General features: G+C 40.6%; 1 protein-coding gene and 1 long non-coding RNA gene across 10 annotated transcripts in view; one reads left to right on the forward strand and one right to left on the reverse strand.

Annotated features, from left to right (window-relative positions):
- thada (THADA armadillo repeat containing) overlaps positions 1–21277 on the forward strand; it is a 466325-nt gene that overhangs the window by 438325 nt on the left and 6723 nt on the right. The window contains exons 37-38 of one of the 6 annotated variants that reach the window (XR_011355652.1): positions 5097–5180; positions 12002–12140. The exons of 4 other annotated variants lie outside the window; for them this stretch is intronic. Coding sequence is in view for 1 of the 2 variants with exons in the window: in XM_069931127.1 (XP_069787228.1) it covers positions 5097–5155 (59 nt within the window). In the remaining variant the exon portion in view is untranslated. The remainder of the gene's footprint in view (positions 1–5096; positions 5181–12001; positions 12141–21277) is intronic. One more of the 6 variants, XM_069931127.1, reaches the window with a different exon arrangement.
- Positions 1–21277, reverse strand: part of LOC138760493 (uncharacterized) — a 61574-nt gene that overhangs the window by 22291 nt on the left and 18006 nt on the right. For 2 of the 4 annotated variants that reach the window (XR_011355653.1, XR_011355655.1), the window contains 2 exons: positions 9424–9518; positions 7114–7255 (listed from right to left, as the gene is read on the reverse strand). This is a non-coding gene — a long non-coding RNA (uncharacterized lncRNA). Of the gene's footprint in view, positions 1–7113; positions 7256–9423; positions 9519–11735; positions 11840–21277 lie in introns of those variants that run through there. The other 2 variants (XR_011355654.1, XR_011355656.1) reach the window with 2 other exon arrangements.

Genomic DNA, 21277 nt, shown 5'->3' on the forward strand with positions numbered 1-21277 from the left:
GGTAAAAGGGGAGGGGCAGGGCAAGTAGGGGAGGGGTGATTAGAGGGTGAGAGACGGGTAGAGGGAGGAACAGGTTGAGGGGAGAGGCAGTAGAGGGGCGTGTATAGGATGGGGTGGGTAGAGGCAGAGCGAGTGGAGTGAGGGGTGAGTAGAGGTTGGGTAAAGGACTGGTCAGGTAGAGGGATGGTGGGTCGAGGGTGAATAGAGGCCTAGAGCCTGAGGAGTGAGCAGGAAATGCTGGGTCCTGATGCAGGCCAAAATGGACACAGCCTGTGAATGCTGACTACATCTCCACAGGGACCAAATATGTTTCCCTCAGGTCAAGCAAAGGGTGGACTTGAGCTACCTACTCCTGACCTGTAACATTATCCTCCTAAAGTTATATCCTAAAGTTTAACATTACGTATGTTGAAAGAAGAGAAAACATGCAGATGTTGTTGAAAATTTTCAATAAATATTTAGTTTGGCCCTCGACTTAGACCAAGTTTTTAATTTTGGCCCTCCGTGAATTTGAGTTTGACACCCCTGCACTAGAGCCATGCACTGGAAGTTGATGGGCTGACGGAGAATGCGTCCGCTGTAGTCAACCTCTCTCAGCCAATGGGGAGAGCTGAAGGCATGCGCTAGGGCATTTGAAGAGCCCAGCACGCTGAGTTTTTAACAGGTTGGTTGATGGGTCGGAGGGCAGTCAGACGGTTGGTCTATGTGTGCGTGCTCACCCGGCAGTTTCAGCAAACGAGGCTGAGTTGCTTTGTTCATGGGTGCTAGCGCTGCCATCTGTAACTATCTGTCAATGTGCTCACCCAGTAGCTTCAGTGGGAGAAAGGAAACTGACCTACTTTGTTTGCGGGTGCCAGTGTGTGTGTCTGTCCGACCAGGCCTTCTCCAGTCCCCTTCCAAGAGGAGGACTTCCATGTGACAGGACTCACTTGACAACCCAAGACAGGGTGTTTAGAGGGGAAGATTTATGTGACAGAAGGTCATTTGTTAACTCTAAGGTGGGCTTCAGAGGCGTGAACCTCGTGTAGTGACAAGGATATCCCATGTGAAGAAATCAAAGGTGGTTGTGGCCACATTTGATACCGGAAGTCTACAGTCATCACAGCCATCTGTCTCCACATCCAACTAAAAGACCAGCGTGCAACCAAACTAAGAATCTCAAGCCTGGAGACCAGACTCTGTTCCTTTTTGATTGATGGACTTGACCTGACTGACTTGAGGTTTTGTTCTGGGAGTTTTAATTTGGGCATTTTGAGCTTGGATTGTAATGGTCTGGGTTTTTTTTTTTCCTATATACACGTTATAAATATCTGTTGTAAATTTAGAGTTACCATAAAGGTAAAGGTTAGGAAACTTTGGAAAGCAGTTGAGATACGGTGGGATTGGGGTTGCATGGTTGGAAAGATTGCCTTCCAATAGGAATCGGTCAGTCAATCAGTTAAGTGGTGTGGTAATGTTTCACAAAGGCTTTTCAACCTGAAACTTCTCTTTCCACTGATGCTGCCAGACCTGAAAGTGTTTCCAGCAGATTTCTGTTTTTATTTAACTTTTTTTATGATGACCTAGCAACTTTTACTGGTACCAGCTTTTATTAGAAGATTTTTGTTTTGAATTAAAATTTTCTATTCACTGTTGTTGGAATTTACTCCACTTCTAAGTGATTTGCGTACATATCTGGGTTTCACATGTAGCTAATCGGCTCATTAAACTTTTGATTAGAATAAAAATACTGTACCACACTTGGGTACATTATCATAGTACAGAATGTGGCTGCATATACATTGTAAGTACATTTCTGTCTACTTATTCACAATGTGGGAAGTAGAGTGTTTGAGTGTCTTATTTTCTTAACTGCTATTATGTACATATTTACCACAGATATCATCAGGTACAATTAACTATATTATATAATTTAATGAATGGTTCTTCCAAATAAAGTTAATGTATTTCATTGGAGTAAAAACAATCATCCATAATTTTATTTAATTGCATAAAATAGATTCTCCAGAATTAGATGAAGAACTTTCTGTTCCCATCTCCAGGATTCTACTGTTGAACTGTGTACGTCCAGATGAATTTTGCTAATTATAGGTTTGCTGGTTGATGTTTCAATTACACGTTAATTGCATGGCAATTACAGTATGGAAAACTAATCTTTGGAAAGATCAGTTCTTAAAATAAATCTCCAGCTAATGACATGATATTGTGTTTATTGCCATCTACATAAGTACAATGTACAGATGCATCAAAATATTTGCTGCAGTCGCACAGGTACATTAAATAGACCAGCAACAGTGGTATATATGAACTTACCACAATATGCTTTAAAATAATGAAGCATTTAAAGAGGTTTGTGAATATGCTACTGATTGAGGAAATCCGGCAGAAGTTGTTCTGTAACCTTCGGCATGACTAATGAGGGGAGACTTGATTGAGGTTTATAAGATTATGAGAGGTATAGACAGAGTAGATGGGAGTAGGATGTTTCCACTTAGGTTGGGGGAGATAAATACGAGAGGATATAGCTTTAGGCTGAAATGGGAGAGGTACAAGGGGAACATTAGGAACACTCAGTGGTAGGAGTGTGCAATGAGCTGCCATCCAATGAAGATTCAATCGAGTTTTAAAAATAAATTGAATAAATAGATGGATAGGAGAGGGTTATGAAATTAGAGTAGCTCAGTGGGACTAGCTAGTTTTATTAGTCGGCACATACCGGAAGGGTCGAATGGTATACTTTTCTGTGCTGTTACGTTCTATGATTCAGTCTTCCTGTCCTCATGCACTCTCCCATCTTTTATCGAGGTCAAGAAGGATTCCTGGCAAATTTCCTTAATGGCAAATTGTTAGGACTTGAAGGGTTTTTTTTTCAGGTTGTTATATTTGTTTTCATTTTGATTGCAAAATTTCAAGAGACAAATATAGAATCAGAATTTTTTAAACCTTTTTTTTCTGATTTATTTTTAAGGTGCATAATATTGGAGCAGCACGCCATTTACTTCTTTTCAGATGATATCCTTAGAGAATGGAATCATTTTTACAAAATCTTATAAAAATGCCCCACCCAGAGATTTTCTGCTCTCCTTTTTGCTGCACCTACATCGACTATGAAATGTTGAACACCTCTCTATCTTGTCTATCCCTTTAACTGGTGCTTGAAGTCAATAGCCGTATTCTGTTAACACCTAAACCATGGTCACTGTGTGGAAAGTGCATCAGTTGAAGCACAAACCATGAAATTGTCCCACAGCTCCTTAATAAGTGGAAGCCGGCATCTCAAGTGACAATCAGCTGTTTATCACTGGCTTTAACAAGGTGACGCCTTGCACTAACTCCACACTAAAACGCTGCTTCATTCTGCAACTCTTTAGCATCTAAGCTGTATAATCAAAATCTTCCTCTTTATTTCTACCACTTGAAGCATTAATATTGTTTTCATTTTTCACATCATGTCTGCAACTGGCTGATTTTCTGACTGATAGATTAACAGTTGGTACTCACTTGAAGACTATAGATCCTGTTTTGTTCGAAGGCATAGTGAAATATTATTTTACTCAGCTCTTTGCTATTGCCTCTTTTTGAGATTGCTGAGAGATCCCTACTGCTTCATTTGAAAATACACTCTTCACGCATCTAAACATTAAAGACGTTCAACAATAGACTCTTAGGACAACTGAGTTCAACCATGCGTCATCAGACTGAACCCAGGAATGGAAAATGAGCAAAATTATTTTCTGTCTCTGCTTAGTTAGCAGGTCCTGATATGTTCTTGCTGACTACTGTTTCAGGCTTAACAGAAGCCAACCCTGTGCCTTGTTGAGCTATGTGCTATGCATGAGAACAAGCCAATGTCCACCATCAAGATAATCTAATGTAGATTAATATAAACCTTAATCTAAATTTGACACAAATGCTGTGTAAGTCTAATGTAGATTAAGATAAGGCACAAGGCTATAAAGTAAACAGGCTAAAGTTCCAACAATTTTATTGTTGATCTTGGTCTTTATAATTTTGATTAAGCAATATTGACCTTGTCGAAGAACATTCTTTCATTGACACTTAAAGCAATGAATCATTATTTTAAAGGATTCTTAATAAATGACTACCAAGCTGACATATTCTTGAGGTTGGTAAAGTGCAATGACTACTGGTATTGGTGCCAATTCTTTCATTTCATTGTATCACACAGACATTCTTTGTGTATGAACACAAGGGGACATTCCACCCATTATGTCGACATCAGTTGAAAATAATGCACCTACCATCATTAGTATGTAGCCCTAATAAGCCCCTTTCACACTGGCAACCCACTAAATAAGCGAGTAAACGACCCATGTTGCAGTACCGGGTGAGCCATTCACACTGGACCATGAATTCCCTGGTTCATGTGGATATTATGGATCTAAGGCGGGCCCAACCTCCAGTGATGATGACCTGAGTGATGTATTACGTACTCGCAGGGCAGTGAAATCGTAGCAGGAATCAAACACATAAGCGCTCAATGTATAAAAGACCATGGGGAAAAATGCACACAATTTAATAAGACATATGCCACGATAGATAAAAGACCGTGGGAAAAAATGTGCACAATTTAACAAGACATAGGCACACAATGTATAAAAGACTGTGTGAAAATCTACTGCAGTGGGCTTCAGACTGTTCAAACTTCGGACAAACCCACAGACCAGCTTGGCACTTTTTTTTTGAAAATTTGTAGTTTTACAGACTCAAACTTACAAACATCAAAGCAGATCATTCCTCTCCTTTTACAGATCAGTATATATTGAATCCTTAATTTTCCCTCTTTCCTTCCTTCCCCCTCATACCCCAACATTAACAAAGAGAGACATATATCAATTACTAAAGATAACAATCCAAATACACTTAAAAAAAGGTGGGGGGGGGGGAGCTGGCCAGGCCTCTGAATTATTTCCTTAATCTTGATATTCTCAGGCTTATGTGAGTCTATTGTGGGGACCTATTGTCCACTATTTCCTTTTGAGAGAGGCTTTGGGAAGGTTAGTCACACTTGCGCCTCAATATATTGCAAGTATGGCTGCCACACCTTAACAAACGTGTCATGTCTCTCTTTCAAGTTACAGGTCATTTTCTCCATGGGAACACAGCTCCACATCTCCGTGTTCCATTGTGTTGAGCATAGCTGAGAGTCAGATTTTCAGGTAACTGTTATGCATCTCCTGAACACTGCCAAGGCAACTTTTACAAATTGAATTTGGTGTTTGGACATCCTTGGACTCACGTCCATAATATCCCCCAACAGGAACAGCGCTGGATCCTGTGAATACTCCATCCTTGTAATTTTTCCCAGAATGTCCCCAATTCTACCCAAAAGTGTCTCACCTTGGCACATAGCCAGGTTGAATGCAGAAAGGTTCCTGTCTCTACACCGCATCTAAAACACAATTCTGAGATTTCTGGTTTAACCTTATGAAATTGTATCGCACCAGCCTATATCTGGCATTAATAACTGCCGTCATGCTATCCTGACAGAAGTCAGACCAGCATCATTCAGGAAATGTTAATTCCATTTTTGCCTCGATTTATGGAGACCCAGTTTCGGGCTCTCTCAGAGATGAATTTACGTGTGATCCCCTTTCGAATTAGAGCCTCCATGTCACTACACAACAGCAGGGCCATTGATGGGTCTAATTTGTCCTTGAAAAATGATCTTAATTGAAGATAGCAGAAGAACAGCTGGTCTTTATTCACTAAACAATAGAGTATAACAACTATTTACATAGCATTTATATGGTATTAGGTATTATAAGTAATCGAGATGATTTAAAGCACAGATACGCACTGACAGCTCCACCGGCTGCCCTGTGACAGCTCTACTGGCCACATACTGATAGCCCCACCAGCCGCCCTGTGAAATATAACTTCATTGGTATTAAAACTACCATATTGAGACACAGATGGAGGAACTAACGTCACTTGGTTGAGCAGGTTGGCTGTTAACACTGCAGCTGAGTCAACTCAGCCAGGCTCTGATACAATCCCTTATCAAGTTGATTTTTACCCCTCTTCTTCCCCCCCCCCCCCCCCCCTCACCTGGTTGGGAGCATTCACACTGCCAGGTGACCCACTAAATACCCACTAAATTGCCCAATTCAACTCATGTTATTTCGTAGTGTGAAAGGGTCTATAGCCCCAATAATCACAACTTTTCAAATGCACGTCCAACTTTCTTCTTAATATGAGATAAAAGGAGGGAATTTGGTCACTTGTACTAGGAAGTCCATTTGGAACATCAGGAGGGCATTTAAAATGACCCTGAATCATCCAGGACAAGGTTTTTTTTTCATATTGCTTTATTTATTTTCATTTTGATTACAAAACTTGAAGAGATAAATTTAGAATCAAGGATTTTGCAACATAAGCAATGAACCCAAAGCCATGGAAGTCGACTGAATATCAGAATGGCCATGTGCTTTTCAGCTAAATCTTATAATTTGTACCTCACAAAGAGCTCAGGCCTGAAATGTTGGTTTCCCTTTACTTTCCATGGACGCTGCATGACCTGCTGAGTTTCTCCTGCACTTTTGTGCATTGTGTCAATCCCAGCATCTGCAAAGATTCTTGTTTAAATTTAGATGCCAACACAGTAACACACCCTTCCAGCTCACGAGCCCGTGCTACCCAAATACCCCAATTAACCTATAATCCCCATATGTTTTGGAGGGTGGGAGGAAACCCGAGTACCGGGAGGAAACATATGCAGATATGGGAAGAACGTACAACCTCCTTATGGACAGCGCCAAATTCAAACCTGTGTCAGTGACGCTGTAACAGTATTACACCAAGTGCTATGCTAATCCTGCCACCCATTTAATCTTTGTACTATTTGTGAAACCACCTCATCAAACCTTTCTGATTGCATCATGACCAATTTTCAAGCTGCATTAACCCATTTTGGTTGCCAACAAATTTTAAATATTGTATATTTGCAGATGCTGGTCATTTTAAAGGATTTCTCTGGAATATTTTTTGGGTTTATTACATTTGAAAAAAGAAAACATGTTAGAAATTAATAGCATTTCTGTAAAAAGCATTTGATCATTTTGAAATGACCTCTTGGTAACATTGATTTACCGGCATTGCGGAGGTTTTGATGACCTTGTATACGTATTAAAGAATGTCTGAGATTGTAGCAGTAGAACATAGATAGCAGAGTCATGATTCATGTTTGTACAAGGGTAGTCTTGTAATTGTTTAGACTTCTTTGGCATATTACCTACAATGAATGAAAATGAAAATGAAAACAATGCATTTTTTCAAGTATGATTCAATATCTGCAGACTTCTTGTCTTTATATTGTGACAAACTGCAGCCATTACCATGAGGTGGAAGTACCAGATTCCATGCATCTGCATTTCTCAATGTTAAAAGAAACACAGTACTCCATGAATTCAGAATCCACCTCCTGGTCTTTGATTTTATTTCCCCATCTCATTGACTTCTCTCCACTTTGTGCTCTCACTTTAACCAGTTTTGACAGAACCCTGGTTGAGTGAGTACAAATGACCATTTTTAAACATTTACTGAAGTTCTATTCTGTAAGAACAGTCTAACATCAAACTCACTGATCATCCCTCCAGATTCAAGCACAGTTTCTTTCCTGCTTTTATAAGACCCTTGAATGGATCTTTCATTGTAGAAGTCTATGTCCCTGCACTGCTTAACTATAATTTTTCCCGGTACCTTGCACTTCTGATTTATTATTGCTCTGCCTGCTGTACTTAATTATGGATTGACTTAAAAGAATGGCATGCATAATAAAGCTTATCACTCTATCTTTATACACATGACAATGAAGAATTCAATTCCTCAGCACAAACTGCCCAATTGACCAAGTCTCGCTCCTCCTCTGCCCCCACAACTATAGTACATATCCTCAGAAAAGAAACATTTCCTCTGGATTTACACCCACACCTTCCCCCCTCCCCCCACAACGAAAACACCTGTCTTCACCCAGCTTCATTCCCCTTCTAGAGCTTGACCTGCTAACCCCATTAACTCCAATGTCTGTACCCACCCCTTACTCTCTGACCCCAATCAAACCCTGACCACCAGTCCTCACTGTTAGCCCTCAGACCTACTCTGGGTCTTGAATTCAGTGTGCTTCCTCACCTCCCTACAACCCATAAAGAGAAAAGTGTGACCCCAATTCAGTTACACTTGATGGCCATAATGTACTGCATATTGACTTGATAGCACGCTCTTCATTGTTGCACAATTTCAAGTTGGTATGTTTACAGTTGGAACATCTATAAGTATCCATTTTGGATGATCATTTTGGATATGCCCCTTGCTATTCCCCATCCCCTACATTCACCAACTTGCATTAGTGTAAAATCCTCTCTTTAAAATGCTTGACTCTCATCACATTTCCCTACCTCTGCAATCTACAGCAGTGAGATATCTATTCTCCATTTTGGCTATTTTCATTACTCCCCTATGTGTTTTCGCCCATAGCTCTGAACTTCCTTTGCTCAACCTCTCCAATTGTCTCTTCCTTTAATGCAAACTTAAAATTTACTACACTACAATCCAATGTGGATTAGTTGAATTTTCTTGGATGATGGTCCCAGAGCACTTTGAGACATTTTATAGCATTAGGGGTGCTATGATTAATTCTTGGGAATTCCATGATGGGTTCTTAATTCAAAAAAATAGATTCAGATGAACAAATAAAATTAATGCAAGCGTTCTTGTCTTGTCTTCACTTTGTTGTTGATCTTGTAACTCTGGCTGCATCACAATTATTGATCTTACCTCCACCCTGCCAACCCTCAGTTCACACAATACCTTGGAAAACTTGTCAAAGGTTCCCAAAGTTTGTGTGAGTTCCTGAACCCGCACTCAAGCAAACATATACTTATGTGACTGGAAGTTCACACTCCAGTTAGGAATCATTAGGTACTGTTTTTGCGGCACCATTTCAGGAACTAAAATTACTCAAAAGTTATAATGTCAGTTACAGCCTTCAGGCAAAGATGAGTTATAACAACGTGCAATTTTCAGGGCTAGTCAGAGGTGGAGGTTTGCCAGGAAGTAGCAGATGTGTGTATTTTTTTTAATCATTCCTGTGAGCAACTGGTTACTATATCACTGTAGTAAATATGCATTATATTACTAAAAAGTATGTTCAAATTCATCCAACTTTTAAAGAAAGAAAATTCCCATGGCGCCTTGCATAACCATTTGAGACCATTTCACAACCAATTAAGTACTTTTGAAGTGCAGTCACCAATGCTGTATGGGGAATCTTGGCAGCTGTTTTTGCACAATACTGCCTCATAAGCAGGAATGGGCTAAATGCTATGAAATGTTTTAGAGATATTGGTTTAAGACTGAATGCTGGCACCATCCAGAATTCTCCTGCAAAGAGTGGCAAAATACCTTTTCAGAGATAGATTTGGTTTATCGTCTCAGCCAGAAGGTGACTTCTCAGACCAGGTACCATTCATGTTTGTACACCGGTGCCTCAATGTGATCTAAAATATAAAGTTGTTAGGCTAATTAGCTGTTCTGCAGGTGAGTGGTAGAATCGGGGAGTTAATGGGAATATGGTAAAATGTAAATAGAATTTGAGATGAGTATAAATGGACAGCACGGTTAGAGTAGCGGTTAGAACAACACTATTACAGCACAAGCGACCCAGGTTTGCCACTCTCTGTAAAGAGTTTGTACGCTCTCCCCATTTCTGCACAGGTTTCCTCCAGAGGTCCCTGTTTCCTCCCACCCTTCACTGGGTCAGCGATTAATTGGGGTATTTGGGCAGCATGGGCTTATGGGCCAGAAGGGATTCTTACCATGCTCTTTATCTAAATTAAATTCATGCTTGGTGGTCAGGATAAACTTGATGGGCAGAGTGGCTTGTGTGATTCCATGACAGGAAAGGACTAGAAGTTTAAGAAGATAGCTCGCCAGTACCTCAACAACAATCAAGGATAGATAGTCCATGATATAAGAGAATTTATACATAAGTACACCAGTGGCCTTGGCTGCAATACCTGCATCCATAAGTGAATAGATTTCTAAAAAAGCTTTGTTGAGGAGCTCCAGGTTCCCACCAATCTCTGGATAAAAAGTTTTTTTTTAATTCCATGCATGGTTAATCTAAGAACTAATTTGCTTTGACTGTAACAATGCTTTATTGATAGCCTCTAGGTCATGGAAAGACACTCTGCATCTACTCTATCGAAACCTTCCATGAGTACAAAGATCTCTAAAGCCTTCCTGTTCACTGGCTGAGTTTAATCCCGCATTTGTATCACAGTTATACAGCAAACAAAGAGGCCCAAGGCAGGCAATGCAAGACCTGTTCCATTTTATTTTATGTACCTAGTTTAGAATGGGCCAATATCAAATTTATTGTCATGAACATGTCAGGAAATTTGCTGTATGCGGCTGCATTACAAGTGCAAATATTGCTATAAATTTTGTTTTAAAAAAATTAATTTATGCAAAAAGAAGAGAAAGTGAGGTAGTGAAGAGAAATCATCTTTTGTCAATGGCCTCTACCTCATTGGCTTTTCATTTTGCCAATACAATGCAGCTCCTTATTTTTCCCAGCAAATGAAGTTCTTGTAACTTATTGTTTCTGAATTGACTAAGTCTTCATGCCCATGACCATGCACCTCATCCACCAAAAAATTAAAACTTTTATTTTGATTCCAAAAATATAATTACAAATGACAGTGGTCCCTGGGCTAATTGTGCACCTCTCTTCCTAATATTACTATTAGCTCTCATTTTGCCCACACTTGTTTGACCTGAATGCCAATTATCTGCTGCTGCTCCCCCATTCCACATCCCTGATCTGATTACCATTACCATTCTTATTGTCATCTCTTAGAAGAATTCTTTGTGATTGGCCAGGCATGACTTTCTCGGTTGAATGTTCGTTGTTTATTCTTATTTTTATTAATTTAAGCTTTCTTAGGGATTGCATTATTTATCTAACCATTGTTACTGAACCGGGGCCTATATATTCTGTCTCTACTTAATTGTAGGTATAATGTTAGTTACTGAGCACTCCTCTAGCACTTCCTCTAATAAATGTTTAAACATTTTGTAGATTTGCTGAGAGTAAACTACACTGTGTGAAAATAAAATTGGTCATCTCTCAACTTCTGCAGGCATTGTACCGTGCAGCAGTGAAGATGCAACTTGGTCAGGGACACAAGGGAATGCCATGTTATAATATTCAAAAACTATTTCAAGACTTTTAACTTGATCTGAATGTGTTACTCATATATGCAATCTACTCTGTAAGGAGGTCAATGTATCCTCCTTATTGGACCTTAAGATATAGGAGTAGAAATAGGCTATTCAGCCCATCGAGTCTGCCCTGCCATTCAGTCATGAAGTGATCCATTTTCCCACTGAGCCCCACTGCCCAGCCTTCTCCCCATAATCTTTGATCCTCTGCCTAATCAAGAACCTATCAATTTCTCCCTTAAGAACAGCCAATGACTTGGTCTCCACAATAGCCTGTAGCAACAAATTCCACAGATTTACCACTCTCTGGCTGAAGAAATTCCTCTGCATCTCTGTTCTAAGTGAACGCCCTTCAATCCTGAAGTTATGCCCTCTTGTCTGAGAATCTCTTATTCCAGGAATGTTTTATACTTTTGAGCACCCTGATCAAGAAACCTTAAAAGGAACATAATATTGTATTTAGAAAAAAATATTCCCATTAAACTTACAGAGAATAATCTTTTACATTAATACCATATTCTATTTTTTGTATCTTCAAGTTGTGTTATTAAGTTCAAAATATGTTCAGATTTTGAGTTTGAATATTTGAATGATCGAGTTGACTCCATATTGTATTTAAAGTATTTTAGACCTATGGATAGAATGGAGTTTCCAGTTACCTAGCTTTTATTACGTCACAATGCATTATAAATCTATACCTTGTGTTATATTCTTCAGTGAGAGGGTGGTGAATCTATGGAATTCTTTGCCACAGGTGGCTGTGAAGGCCATGTTATTGGGAAGATTTAAAATGAAGGATGAAAAGTTCTTGATCAGAAAGCGTGTCAAATGTTTTGTGGAGAAGACAGGAAAATGGTGTTGAAAGGAAGAATACATCAGCTATGATTCGAATGGTGAAGTAGACTCGATGAGCAAATGATTTAATTCTGCTCCTATCTCTATAGATTCTTAAAATGTGTGATTAAAATCCATTATGGCCCCAATACAATACCTTTTATCGTATTATGCTTTATTTATTCTTTATCCCTTTTTAAACAAATATAATATTTCTAATCTGATAATTACAGCTATCTAATCTGCCTCCATGATAGATAAAGAGGAAAAATAATTACTTAATGGGATATACCATGCTGGGAACTGGCAGCAGTTCTGTGCATGTGAGGATTCCCATAGGAAGGCACAAATCCTGGCAGCATGTTGCCAGAGCTTTGGAAATAGTGGAATCCTGATGATGTCGAGTGGTGGTGCAAATTTGCTGCAGTTCCTGTCTTCTTGATTGGAAACTTCCCCACTAAACGATTGCCAGGTTCACTCTGACTTGGAGCAATTGTTTTATTGGAAAGCAAAGGTTGAATGGGACCTGTGTAATTTTTTTAAAAATTGAATTCACTGAATTATATGAATTTTCTCTTATTGTTCAGAACTGTTTTAGAAACCTTTTGATATTTTTATTGACTTACTGATTTTGACAGGCTTTGTGTGTTATTTTTTGAATGCTAGCAAATTCCTTAACAGGTTTTGCGTGATTCAGCAGATTTCTTATTTTGTGGGCAGAGCTAATTCTGGCCCACCCACAGGATATGTTATTTCACCTGCCTTGAGGCATCAGTAGATTTGAAAATAAGGTTAGTGAATTCGGGTCAGGGATGGAGCACTGACTTAGTGTATGACAATTTCTTTGTCCATGAAATTCGACATCCTAATTGACTCATAATCCCTCGAGTGTTTTGGCTTTTCTTAGTCTCGTGGAACACTATTTTAAATAATTCTATTTGCTGCTCTGATTTATTATTTGCCAATATTGTTGTTTTATTTTCTCAAATTGTGTTTTCAGTCTGTCAATCTGCTTTTCCTTAATTTATTATTCTGGTGTGTGTCATTACTTATCTCCTCTGTAGCTGTGTTAAAGTGTATTCTGGTCATTTAACTATTTTATCGTCATATCAGATTTCCCTGTTCTTATTTCTCTGGGCTGATTTGTTCAATTCAATATAAAATGCTGTCTTACATTCAAGTTTCAAAGGGAGACCTTAGATATTCTAGGAACTCCTTTATCCTTTGTTTTTGCCAGTTGACTTCAGGGCAGTGAACATTTCCCCTCTGTATTTCTGTTTTAAGATTAAATGTGTCTTTTGCATCAATCCTGATTGTTTGAAGAGGTGATCCAGATGATCTACTATATTACTACTTCCTAAGTTTCATATTGCCAGAAAAAAACTCATCTCACTTCAATCTATATAATTACAGCATTTGCACGCTCTCCTGCTAATGCAGTTCTCCCAAGTTAGAGAATGGTCAGGCAACTTCACTGTGTTAGTGTTTGAAGGTCTTCCAAAAGTCTATTGTTGCATTAGTTAAAATGGGTGGTTGATGGTTCATGTGGACTTAATTGGCCAAAGGGCATGTTGAGGCGCAGTGCACAAGTGATGTGAAGAAGTCTCTCTTTAAGACTTAACTTTTTAAGCAGTTGTTTTCTTTTCAAACTCCATTCATTAAATAGTTTTCCATGCTGAAATTATACTTAATGCTCCGCCTAGTCAATTGTTAACATCATTGCTGGGACTCAACACACCTCTCTCTGTAACTGGATCCTCGTCTTTCTCACTGGGTCAGTAGCAGAACGTCAAGCACTGGCACACTTCAGGGGTGTGTGCTCAGCCTGCCCTTGTTCCTGCTACTGGCCCACGACTGCAACACCAGATCCAGCTCCAACAGTGTCATCAAATTAGAGATGCACAACAGTACTTGGCCTCATCAGCAACACCAATGAGTGGCACTATCTTTGGCTTGGCTTCGCGGACGAAGATTTATGGAGGGGGTAAAAAGTCCACGTCAGCTGCAGGCTCGTTTGTGGCTGACAAGTCCGATGCGGGACACGCAGACACGATTGCAGCGGTTGCAAGGGAAAATTGGTTGGTTGGGGTTGGGTGTTGGGTTTTTCCTCCTTTGCCTTTTGTTCGTGAGGTGGGCTCTGCGGTCTTCTTCAAAGGAGGTTGCTGCCCGCCAAACTGTGAGGCGCCAAGATGCACGGTTTGAGGCGTTATCAGCCCACTGGCGGTGGTCAATGTGGCAGGCACCAAGAGATTTCTTTAGGCAGTCCTTGTACCTTTTCTTTGGTGCACCTCTGTCACGGTGGCCAGTGGAGAGCTCGCCATATAACAGGATCTTGGGAAGGCGATGGTCCTCCATCTCATGATATGGTGCAAGAGTTACAACCTGAGTCTCAACATGGACAAGACGAAGGAGAAATATCATGGACTTCAGGAGGACCAGGAACAACCACCCTACACTACACATCAATAAATCTGTAGTGGAAATAGTAGAGAGCACCTTCCTTAGAGTTCACTTAACTAGTGACCTATCGTGGACACACATCTCCTCATTTGTCAGGAAGGCGCAACAAGATTTCACATCCTGGACAGATTGAAGCGGGCAAGGCTACCAGCTACCATCACGTCAACCTTCTACAGGAGCTTTATCAAGAGTGTCCTGGCCAGCTGCATCACAGTGTGGTACAGTTGATGCAGAGAAATGGATCAGAGATCAATCAAAAGGACCATAGGAGTGGCAGAAAGGATCACTGGAGTCTCCCCCATGCACCCCCGCGCCCCATCGGTGTGATCTCCCGAGATCGTTGTCTGAAGAGAACACCCAAAATCTTTGAAGACCCCTTGCACCCTGCACACAGCACCTTTCAACTGATCCCGTAATGAAAGAGATGCAGGAGGATCAGAGCCAGCACCACCAGGCTGAGAAAAAGCTTCTTCCCACGGCCAGGGAGAAAGCTGAACAGCTAAAGGAACTGCTCACACTAACACCTGAGACTTTCATATTCATGAAACCATATTTATTTATTTATATATTTGTGTGCATATACCCTGTACAAATACTTATACTGCATATGTATTGTTGTCTATGTGTGTCATGCATGTTTTAAACTGTGAACCAGAGAACGCTGTTTTGTTAAATTGTACTTGTCAGCCACAAACGAGCCTGCAGCTGACGTGGACTTTTACCCCCTCCATAAATCTTCGTCCGCGAAGCCAAGCCAAAAAGACTTGTGCAGTAAGACAATAATAAACTTTACTTGTGGAGAGCAAGCTTTCTCATCAGTCAGCTGTTCAACCTCATTTAATATCCTCTGCAAATGTGGTGAATTCTGGTTCCAAGACATATAGACTGGAAACATCATGTCTTTGGTTTCCCTGTCAGGTACCCTTCGCCTCAATGCAATTTCCCAATCACTTACTGGTTCATATATGGTCAGATTGCCCACTAACTTAGACTTGAATAGGTTTTTATGCAGAACTTAGACAATCTTTTTGTGCAGAATTTAAGAAGTGCCACTTTGAGGATTTTTCACAGGCAAGTGAATAATGCCCCAGGACAAAAGGATTTTGTGGGCTGCAACTTCCCAGGTTATTATCATTACAGGTATTCATGCAGTGAATGATTATAATTTCAAGACCTTAGATAAGCATGGCGCCTCTGCATGTTAGCATGCAATGTATAACAGCTGTAAGATGGGAACGCAGATAGTGCTAACCATCAATCACGTTCATTACGTGCAATTATTGGTTCTACCCTGAATAGCTAAGATAGAGCTATATAGTCTTGCATTTCTTTAACTTTTAAACCTCTTAGACGGTACTTTTTATACAAACATTTTTGTCAAACCTGTTCCAGCTCTTTATCGAGCAAGCATGTAATCATATCAATCAAGATGAGACAGATCGCAACATTCTAAAACACTAGACACTCCCAACATTTTAATACAATAGTTTTTATTTTTATGTTAGGTTACTTCAGGCAGTGCACTGCAGATAAGAATAAATTTAGTTTTAAATAGAATAAGAACCTTTTCAATGTTCAAGCAATTTACCATTGCAGGGAGGATCAAAAATATGTGATGTCCTTTTTTAAATACATTTTCATTCATTTGTTTAGGAATAATTTCCATATAATACAACTGCAGTTTCTGCATCCCAGTTCTCAACTTGTGGCACTTGGAGTTATCACAATTGCGCTCATACAACAGTGCACAATTTCTTTTTGAGGGGAAAAAAATATTTACTGACATGAATTAATATAATTCAATCACATAGTTTCCTGATTGCAAAACTCAGGATATTTAATAAGGTTTTTTGGTGTGAGTCATGCTTGTGTGAATCTGTGTCAGATGCCTCATACCTTATTTGACGGCATACAAGACCCACTTTTTTCCCCAAAAATTAGCTTAAGATTATCCACCCCCACCCCCCCACCCCCCCGGGTCTTGAATGTGAAGTTGAAAATTTGAAAGTTTCCTCTCAGACCCTGTGATATTCTCCTGTTTGCCAACTGCATTTTCCCAGCAGACCCTGTGCACAGCGGGTACTGGGCACTGAACATTGCCAGGGAGAAGCAGTTGGCGTGCACCATGTTTAGCGGCGTGGACATTTTGTGGCCGCGCACCTGCTTCATCAGAGAGGTAAGGAGCCGTGAGTGACCAAATGAGCATAGTCGCTGCAAGGGTGCAGAAGGAGCGCAGCATTTGCTGCTGGGAGATGCCAGCGTGGCCCTCCAGCTCTGAGGAAACCCACCTAATTCTGGAGCTGTCCACTTGCCCCCTGTGAAAATATGCTATAAGATTTCTTTCTTAATTTTTCCTGCTGAAATTGGGGAGAAACATATTCCTATGGGTCGTATATGCCATCAAATACGGTAGTTACATCATTTCTAATATCCAGTACTGCTTGATCAAGTGTTGCTGGGAGAAATCAGCTCATTAGTCACTCACATACCAACCAGATTTTCGTAGCATTGCTGGCCCAGCAGCTGCACAAATTTAAAGGCAGCCTCTGTGCAGATACCAGTCTGGAGATCCCCTCCAGGGCAGTGTTTCCCAAACTGGGTTCCACAGAAGGACGCAGGGGTGCCACAAAAGAAATGGATAGTAATAACTAAAACTTGTAATAACTTTTTATTTAATTTAAATTTAAATTACTTTTTACCTGTGTTTCTAAACTGTTGCCTTGACGCTAACAAAACAAAATGGTGTCTTAAGTCTGATGTCAACAGCACAGACGTCAGGCCTCAAGTTGCCATTTTCAACCAACGAGACTCGGATTTCTTTTGGCATGAGGCTGGCCACATTTTTAAAATTTAAACTGCTCCCCCCCCCCCCCCACCACCCGCTCATTCGCTCACTCCCTCCTTACCCCCCCCCACCACTCACTCGCCCCCTCCTCCTCCCTCCCTCTTGCTGAGGTTTGTGTGGGAACTGGTGATGGAGTCGGCGTGGGAGTTGAAATGGTGTTGGTTGGGACTGGGACCTGTGTCAATAGAGGTGTTGAGGGCTTTGGTATGTTTGCAGTTGGGGCCACCGGCAGAGGCAATGGTGGCTCCAGCACCTGATTGACAGGGACAAGGGCTAGCAATGGATGCGTTGGAAGCTTGGGCCTGTGGGCAGCCGGGGCCGGGATGCAAACCCAAATCGGAGCCATCAGGAGCTCCACCTGCAGCCAACCGGGGACAAAGTGGATACCTGGATCAGAGGTTTTGGGTGATCCGGCCTGTGGGCAGCTGGAGATGGGTTGAAAACCCACTTCTGGAAGGTCGGTGATGGTGGACATTTGATGGTCAGTTATATTTATATTTGCAATTTACTTAATATTCAGTTGAAACAAAATAATCAAATTCTGAAGAAATGGGATTTTGCCAGCACTGCCTCAGGTTGTTTACTGTTCAAGAAAAATAATTTAATTTAATTAGGCTCAACCACGCTCGAACCATAAGTTGACACAATTCTACTTCCGGTTGGCTTCCAGTTTGTAACCACAGGATTACGCGATTTCCAAGTACTCCACAAAAGACCTAAAAAGTTAGAGAAGCCCTGCTCTAGGGTATCTATTTACTGAATCTCCTTCAGCACAATGTACAAGGCAGGCTCTTTCCCCTCAGAAGGAAAAAAAGTCCAGCACCTCTTGAACTTAGAAGTGCTGCACTTCTATACCTTCTTCCTGAAGGTGGCAGCAAGAAAAGGTTGTGACTGGGATAATGTTGGCTGCCTTCTTGAGGCAGCGCCTTACACAGATGTCTTCAATGGATGGGAGGTCAGGGTCCATGATGAATTTGGCTATGTTTGCTACCTTTATATAGCTGAAGAGTATCCTATTAGGACATAGCATTTGATTTAATTTCCTGTTATGGTGAGGTTGGTTATGTTTATTACTATTCACTTTGTTCCTACGTCAAAGTGAAGTCACATCCAAGACTCTCATATGTACAAAACAATATTTATTAATTTATTTGTATAGATAAAATACTTGTCCTGCATATCTATTGTTTGTCTGTATGTGTGTTATGTCTGATTCTATGTCTGCGTGTTTTGCACCGAGGGCTGGAGTACGCTGTTTCATCAGGTTGTACTTGTACTATCAGATGACAATAAACTTGATTTGAGTTGGCTGGTGGAAGAGTGGATTCTATTCCAGTCGGTTGGATTTTGACTTTAGCTTTGAAACACAATATGGCCAATTCTCCATTGTATAGATGGCATGTCTGCAAGTGCTCGCACTGTCCTGAGTCTGTGGCAGAGGTTTGGCTGAAAGGAGTCAGTGCTGGTGATGTCTGCTGTCATGAGCTTCCACTCATCCAGAATGCTGGTAACATGAGCTAGCCTTTTGGAATAGAGTTTTACCTCCTCCTGGCTCCCCTGCCCCTGTGGCTACAAAGTGACTCAATGTCACGTGTTTACCTATTGAAACACTAGGTGAAATCCTAATTACTGAACATTTAATAAAGAAAACATTTAAACCACAACCAGGTTGTATACTGGTATTCCAGGATCTGAAAAATAAGTTTTGTGTTTTACTCTCCTCCTTTGGGGATATGATTTCCCTGATGGCAGTAAAGGAAGAAAAAAATAATTTTACTTTTACTGATACTAACAAGAAAAAAGACATGCTTTTTATTCTACTTTTCTCCAATCTAGCTGAGATATGACGCACGATTGAAGAATTCTGACATTTGCAACATGAGATGATAAAAGGCCAATCCATTCTTACTCATTCCATTTGGTTGAGACAAATTGGTGGGAAGGGCATACAAAATGAAACTGCCTTATTTGAAGTCATTGGTATTTCTTCTGTTGATCCTCCAGACTACAAAACGTTTAGGCTAGTGCTCTCAATACTAATTCAGTTCTAACCTCAGTGCTTGTAAATTTAGGTCAGTGTAGGTTTCTGGTTATTTTGATTTAGCTGTTTAGTTCCACAATAACCCTACTAACGTAATGCTGCAATAGGTGTTCCTTAAAAACTACTTCTTCCCAAGCTTTTGGTCATCACTCTTTGAGGGTCATTGATTTTTTTTAAACTAAATACTGTTTTTGCTGGATATCTGAAATAAAAACAGATTATTCCTGTAGATTAGATTTACAGGAAGTAAGGTAAAATCTAAGAGGGTTTTAATCAAGAAAATCTGCCAGTGCTGGGGTCAAGTGCAATACACACAGTGTTGGAGAAATTATCCACCTACCAAAATCCACATATTGCCTCTTACCCTTCCTCCCTCCTATTCCTTCGCGCTTTCATCCCTAACGTCGAAGTACTCGAGATGGCAGAGGTCGACAGCATCGAGTCCACGCTGCTGAAGATCCAGCTGCGCTGGGTGGGTCACGTCTCCAGAATGGAGGACCATCGCCTTCCCAAGATCCTGTTATATGGCGAGCTCTCCACTGGCCACCGTGACAGAGGTGCACCAAAGAAAAGGTACAAGGACTGCCTAAAGAAATCTCTTGGTGCCTGCCATATTGACCACCGCCAGTGGGCTGATATCGCCTCAAACTGTGCATCTTGGCGCCTCACAGTTCGGCGGGCAGCAACCTCCTTTGAAGAAGACCGCAGAGCCCACCTCACTGACAAAAAGCAAAGGAGGAAAAACCCAACACCCAACCCCAACCCACCAATTTTCCCCTGCAACCGCTGCAACCGTGTCTGCCTGTCCCGCATCGGACTTGTCAGCCACAAACGAGCCTGCAGCTGACGTAGACATTTACCCCCTCCATAAATCTTCGTCCGCGAAGCCAAGCCAAGCCACCTATCTTTCCAGATTCCAAAACATTGATTGTCTTTTACTCCCTATTGATGCCAGGTGACCTGCTGAGTTTCACCAGTACTTTCGTGTATTTCAGAGAGAAATTATTAATGTTATATTTTTGATTCATCTCGCTATTCTCCCTCTCTTTGGATCTCTTTTGACATTAAAACCCAAGGAGAGGCATGTTTCAGCTCTTAGAATGACTATGATCTTTGGAGGAGAATAGCATTCTACTTGCTCTCATTGTAAGAACCAGATCTCTGCTCTGAACTTCTGATAACCAAAATTCGAGAAATTAACAATGAAGGGTTTTACATATGAATCTTGCACCTCATCCCAAACATGTTCTGACTTTAGCAGACACTATCTCACTCACACAGCTACTACTAAAACAAAAATTTGTTGAATTCCCCTGAACCACTACTGACATTTCCAAGATTATTACTCTGTTAAATATCATAAAATTAAGCAATCCTTTTACACTTTAGGATTAGTTTTTTTCAAAAATATGATGCTTTCTTTATTGATACAAATATATATATATATATATATATATATATCTTCTAGGATCAAAATACTAATAAGACCATAAGGCTTAGGGGCAGAAATGGGTAACTCAGTCCATCGAGACTTCCTTGCCATTTAATCATTGGTTGATCCATTTTCCCACCCAGACCCATTGCCTGGCCTTCTCTCCATAATCTTTGATGTCTTGGCTAATCAAGAACCTTAAATATACCCAGTGACTTGGCCTCCACAACTGCCTAGGTCAACAAATTGCACAAGTTTACTGCCCTCTGGCTGACAGTAAGTTTTCATTAACCAACAAATTTAGCCCCTGTTGTATTTGAGTTTGATTCTATTTTTGTTAACAGCCATCCCTACTTCAGATCTTGTTCCTTGATGCTTTTCTTCTCCATTTATATCTTCTTCCATTAGTCTTTCAAAG

The sequence above is a fragment of the Narcine bancroftii genome, chromosome 4 (assembly GCF_036971445.1).
Source record: "Narcine bancroftii isolate sNarBan1 chromosome 4, sNarBan1.hap1, whole genome shotgun sequence".
Taxonomy (NCBI): domain Eukaryota; kingdom Metazoa; phylum Chordata; class Chondrichthyes; order Torpediniformes; family Narcinidae; genus Narcine; species Narcine bancroftii.